This window comes from Merops nubicus, unplaced genomic scaffold (assembly GCF_000691845.1).
Source record: "Merops nubicus isolate BGI_N331 unplaced genomic scaffold, ASM69184v1 scaffold1779, whole genome shotgun sequence".
In the NCBI taxonomy this organism is placed as follows: domain Eukaryota; kingdom Metazoa; phylum Chordata; class Aves; order Coraciiformes; family Meropidae; genus Merops; species Merops nubicus.
The window spans coordinates 32578-38487 of NW_008632829.1; the positions used below are offsets into that span (position 1 = coordinate 32578).

Sequence of the window (5910 nt, forward strand, 5' to 3'; positions counted from 1 at the left end):
TTTGAAATTAGAGTTACTAATAGACTGTTAAATTATTCCTGTGTGCATCAAACAAAATGTGCTTGATATTGATGTTTCTGCTATGTTCAAAACCCACAAAGGTTTAAAAACAAGAATAACTATGAACTTCTGAGTCTAAAAATCATGTTAAATGTAGTTTTGCTAGAAATAATAATGTCTCTGGAGATAAACCTAAAATAATAGACTCCACCATATAATCTTCGCTTTAAGCTAAAAATAGCATAGATGGTGGTTTAATCTAAGCCATAATTATCAAACTGCTGAAGCTGGTTTTGGTTCATTGCACCTAGAAATGTGTGTCGTGTTCAGGCTTTAAACAGTTGGGTCCCAAAACTGGAGAGAAGCAAAGCCAAGAGAGAAAGCATAGTCTGAAAGCAAACAGGAGCCTCTGATTTCTGGAAAAAAACAGCATGGATTGCAGAGCCCAGCACCACATTTAAAGGGACTGCTCCTGGCTTGCTTGGTCCAGCCAGCTGGAGACCCAGTGAGTCCCATTTAATCTGGCTTTTCAGGCCCAAACTGGTGACAGTTATTTTGCTAGAAAGTGACACTGCCCATACAAGGCACCTTTTGTCTGAAAGGTATTTTCCATTTCACACTGGAATTGGAGGAAGAATGTTAGCGTTTCAAAATGTTGTTATTCCATATGATTTATAAAAATGGTTTAATGATTGTTCAAAGCAGGATGGAAAGCCTTTAAACTCACTTTTGCTGCCAGGCAGCATGGTATGATGGGCTGAGTGTCAGGCTGCCAGTCAGGATTTTGGGGATTCACTGATGTAGCAGGTGAACTTGGTCACATCAGTTATCCCTTCTTGGCCATTGTGAAGGCTGTTCACAAAGACTGACCTGCAGCAGAAGAGTCTCACCTGCATGTAGTGGCCTCAGGGATTTATTCTGGATGGTGATTTACTGTGGCAGCCCAATGGTAAAAACTCCACTGATGACAGAAGGGTCTTGAGTGGGAAGTTGGGTGGAAGTTAAAGCAATACTTTTCTGAACACTTTTTGAAATCCTCACTGAATGTGTTTGAATTCCTCCCTGTATGTTTATACTGCTCTATCTATCTGCTGTGTGTTTAGATGGTGTGTTTTGCTGAGTAGGTCACATTCTGTTCTTGCAGAGACTGGCATGGGGCAGTCCTGGTGCTTGTTTGGACAGTGCTTGCAGAAATGAGCACTTGAGTCTGCCTCAGGCTCTGTCTGAGCATTGTTGTTACAGTCTCATAGGCTAATTTAGGTTGGAAGGGCCACTGGAGGTCATCTGATCCAACCCACTGCTCAAAGAAGGATCAGCTTCAAAATTAGATGAGAGATTGTACAATATCACTAATTTAGAGAAATGTTTTTCCTAGCAGTAGAGTTGTTCCAAATTCACACTGGCACAACAACAGTATTGGCCCAGCTCTAGTATTAATTTGTTGACCATTCTCTCAGTATGATTATAGGGACCATATCCACTAGATTTGGAAAGCCAATCTAAAATTTTCAATAAATTCTAGCTTTGATATTCTTACAAATATTCTTTGGCTGTGCTGTATCACTTCTCCAGGTTCACATCTCATTAACTCTCAGATAGTTACATTTTCTGGTAGGCAAGTCCATAAGAAGCACTTTTAAAAGTTTCAAACACACAAATATTAAGTCTTTGAAATGAAGGCAATGGATAAATTAAAGGAACTTATAGTTTGTTCATGAAACAGGTGCCAAGAGTAGTAGGTGAATGGTTCTGTGTTACCTGTGCAGCTTGTTTTCAACTTGTTCATTGCTTAGAGTGTCATTATTAAATCCAATAGAAAATCACATCACAACTTGATAGGGTTTTTTTTGTCTTGTTTTGTTTTAATCAAACAGCATGGGAATGAGCCACGATGATGATCATCAGCCCTGCGCAGGGAGGTCTCATATTATGTCTGGAGAATGGGTGAAGGGCAGGAACCCAAGTGACCTTTCCTGGTCCTCATGCAGCCGCGATGACCTTGAAAACTTCCTAAAGTAAGAATTGTGCTGATTATCAAAAACCTTCTCAGACAAGAATCCAATGTATTATTTGAAAGTGAAAGTCTAAACAATATTTCTTTAAAAAAAGCGTGTGCATATGTCATTAGGGTGTGCAAGTGTAAATCTGCTTCCATTACAGTAGCCCCTTGGAAACTGAGGTTTGCAGAGAGGCAGAAGAATTACGTGCAGTTGTCAGTGCACTGATAGCTTCATAAAATTGATCCCAGATCACCTTCATTTTACAAAAAGCACCCTTCATGTTTGCAGTGACAGAAATCTGTGTGTAGGTGGCCTGGGAAAATCTCCTCTGAAGGATGCTGCCAGCTTTGTGCTGTGGCTTTTACTGTCCTTATTGTTATTAAATAGCTTTTATTTTATGGAAACTTTACTTTGCCTGGAGGTAATTCTGATGTGTTTTCTCACTCCTTGGTGAGTGTTGGTTCACTATAAACTTCTCTCCCACTGGATCCATATTTCAGTTCATCATATTCAGCAGTTCAGGAAGGATTTCCGTCCTGCTGCGTGTTAACTCTCAAGTACTACAGCAAGCACTGGAATTGTCTGAACTTTGTAATTGTGGTCTTAAACCTACAGTGCAGATCTCTGACAGTGTCTGGCACAGTGGCCAGTGCTTTTGTTGCTAGAAATGGGTTCAGCATTGAAAATTCCCCACTGTGGCATTTAGAGCTGGGAGAGAAAGGAAAATAATGGAAGAAAAATGTCTACCTACTTTTACATTAAAGCATAAAGTTGAAAAAGGAGTTGCACCTGAACTCACTCTGGTCCTTGATAGAGGGGAGATGATAAAGTCATTGATAGGCCAATACGTAAAATATTGTTGTGAAGGCAAAAAAACCCCTTTCCTCTCTCTGTAATGGGTAAGAAGAGAAGTCAAGGGTTTAAAATTCAGGGTATTCACATGAGGCATAATAGAAGACTTTCTGTCATTGTGAGGCTCATGAAGCTTTGGACTACGTCACCTGAGGGCAGAATTGAGTTTCCATCAGATTTTTAGGAATAGTTTAGATAAATGTTTAACCCAGAATGGTGTGAACTTAGTCAGTTCTGCCTTAACTGCAGCAAGAATGAGTTCCCAAGGATCTTTCTATCCACAGTTTTCAGTGGTTTAGAAGGCTTCCAGATATGTACTGGGGAAAATCACCACTGTTTTGCATGAGGTCATCAGATTCTCTGTTAAAGAGAGTTCAACAGCTTCTCTACAGTAGTGATCTAATGCTTCAGTTCAGAGGTGCTTTCCCTTAAAGACATGTTTCATGCTTACACCCCCCAGGTCCAAGGTCAGCACCTGCTTGCTGGTGACAGACCCCCGAAGCCAATACGCGGTGCGGCTGCCTCACAAGCTCCCTGGAATGCACTACAGTGCTGATGAACAGTGCCAGATACTTTTTGGGACCAATGCTACATTCTGTAAGAATATGGAGGTAAGAGCTCATGGGGTGTACCTAGAAAGAAAGTGGAAAGAGAAAATAAGGCTGTCAAGCAGTGGCAAAGAAAAGGAGTCTGTGGTTTCCTCAGAACTATTTAGTGGGATTTTCAGCCTGTTCAGGGTGACTGATAGCAAACTGGTAGTCAAACTCCCATTGACCTGCATGTCAACAGCATAAACTTATGCAGTCCTCCTCCTTTCCCCACACTGGTCTTTGTAACCTCCTAGAGCAGACCCAGAAAAGCTTGTTTGTACTTGGTCTTAAATTAGGAACAGTTCCCTTTTGACGCTGTCTTGCTGAAGTGCTCAGCAGAGATTGTTTTGCTGGAAGTTCAGCTGAGGTGAAAGTCTGTTCTCACAAGAGCGCTTGCCTGCTTCCACAGAGCCAGCTTAGAGGACTGTCTGGGTCTTGCAGTAGACCTCACCTTCAGACCACTACAATGTTCTTAGGAGCTGACTCTAACTGTGCCAATGTTCAACTATAAATGGCTGCTTGTTTTGATGAGACCGTTTAGAGATTTGTGCAGTATTTGTCCCTTCCTGTGTGTTTTCTAAGCAACGTGATGTTTAGTCAGGACTTGGCTGCAGAATGTCTTGTATCACATGGATAGTTGGCGAAATGGAAACACACACTTTTTGGTGTCTCTAGAAGTAGGTCATATTTGAGATCTATCTATCTGACGTCCTCTGGAATTCAGACAGCTAAACATTTCCTAAGGTCTTGTACATAACTAGACGTCTTCATTCTGACCAGAGCTTGTCTGCATCCCACTTTCTGTAGAGAGTGGAGAAATGCTTACTTCCAGTGTGGCCTTGGAGACATCCAGGAGAAACTCATGAAGCATTGTGTCCTGTCACCAGCACCAGCTGGCAGCATTCTGTCCTGTAGAGACAGGTCATTAACTGGCCATTTGTATTTTTTGGTCATACCTTAGTCCCATTCTGAACAATCTTGGGATCTTAAATCAGTGTTAAGAAAGAAAATAATAATCAGCGATAACTGAGGTTGCTAAGTGCCAAATTACTAAAACTTTTGAACACATGCAAGTCCTGGGAACATGCTCTTAGTTTCAAATTTGCTGTTTTATTTATTTTGGATTTGGAAACTAGCTAATATAAAACAATAAGAAAAGAATTTGGGTAGGTTGTATTTTCCAGCTCCATCAAGAAAACGCAGACCACCAGGACTACTGTACTGGAAGCAAACTATTAGAATATAGGTCTGTAAAGAAAACCCCAGATCTACCCAGGATGATTCAGGTTCTTCCACTTGTGTGGGTGTCACCCAGCTAAGCTGCTGTTGGAATAGATATGTGCTCTTTCTCTTGTAGTGATAAAAAAAAGCATTCTGTTTCTGGGTAGTCCAGTGCCTAATGAGAATGTCAGCCCACTGGTAGGTGGTCAGCACTTCTCACACAGAAATGGCCTGTCCAGTCTGGAGTTGCTTCAGGGACAAGTTGCTTGCCAGCATAACAAGCCAGCAGGCACTGTTCTTCTGTCAGATACAGACAGCAGGTGTTCATGTCTCCCAAGATTATTCACCAGTCTTATTATCTGACTTCTTTAGAACACAGTGAAAACTCTACTTTTTCCCTATATTTCTCCTTTGGTAACTCTGAAAGAAAAGCATATTTTGTGAGGACTTCAGTATTTCCTAACTAAAAACCTTGTAGAACTTCAGTAGATTAAAACCAATTCGTGATCACTTATATCAAAGTCTTTTTCTGTTGCAGAGAGGCATTCAGAGTTTGCATTCACACTGTGAAGCTTTGGATCAATTATATCACACCTCATTAATTTCAGTAAATATTTGCATTTGTTACGCTGCTCTGAATTGGTGTTTGAAGGCAATGAAAGGAAATTCTTTAGAGGAAATGATCAGGTTTTATTTTTAAACCTTCAAAGTTTTTGAAGTTTGTGTTCTTTTCACCTTTGTGTTTCTCAGACCTCATCTGCAGAATGCTTGTTTCATAAGTCTCAAAGCTGTCTACAAAAAATATGAACCAAAAAAAAAAAAATTGGCACTAGTCATTGGCATTAGCTGTAGAAATTATTGGCAAATACAGCTGTCTCCTCTTTTAGCCAATGGTATTGTGGTATTTTTAATTCAATAAAGTATTAAAAAAATCCAAACGTAAAAGTAATAAACATTTGACAGTAAATATTTGTTACAAAAAGGAAATAAACTTCAGGAAATGAGCCTGCTCAATCTTTTTATGATTACATGTGTCTACTGTCTATTTTATTATTTAATAAAAGAGTTACATTTGAACATTTCATTGGAGATAGTTGAGCTACATAATTCTACTGGACAAACTAGAGGAGCTATACTCAAAAATGCCATATAGTTTGGTTGCAGAGCAAATTTCAGAGGTCAGATGAATCCAAAATTTTGACATCTTTGAAAAAGTGCAGAAACTTTCTGTGCAGTAAGCTCTTTCC

At 40.0% G+C, this 5910-nt stretch overlaps 1 protein-coding gene across 1 annotated transcript in view; it reads left to right on the forward strand.

Annotated features, from left to right (window-relative positions):
- Window positions 1-5910, forward strand: part of ADAMTS17 (ADAM metallopeptidase with thrombospondin type 1 motif, 17) — a 110230-nt gene that overhangs the window by 18789 nt on the left and 85531 nt on the right. Inside the window, exons 2-3 of the mRNA XM_008948008.1 lie at window positions 1875-2015; window positions 3313-3463. Coding sequence (XP_008946256.1) covers window positions 1875-2015; window positions 3313-3463 — 292 coding nt within the window. The remainder of the gene's footprint in view (window positions 1-1874; window positions 2016-3312; window positions 3464-5910) is intronic.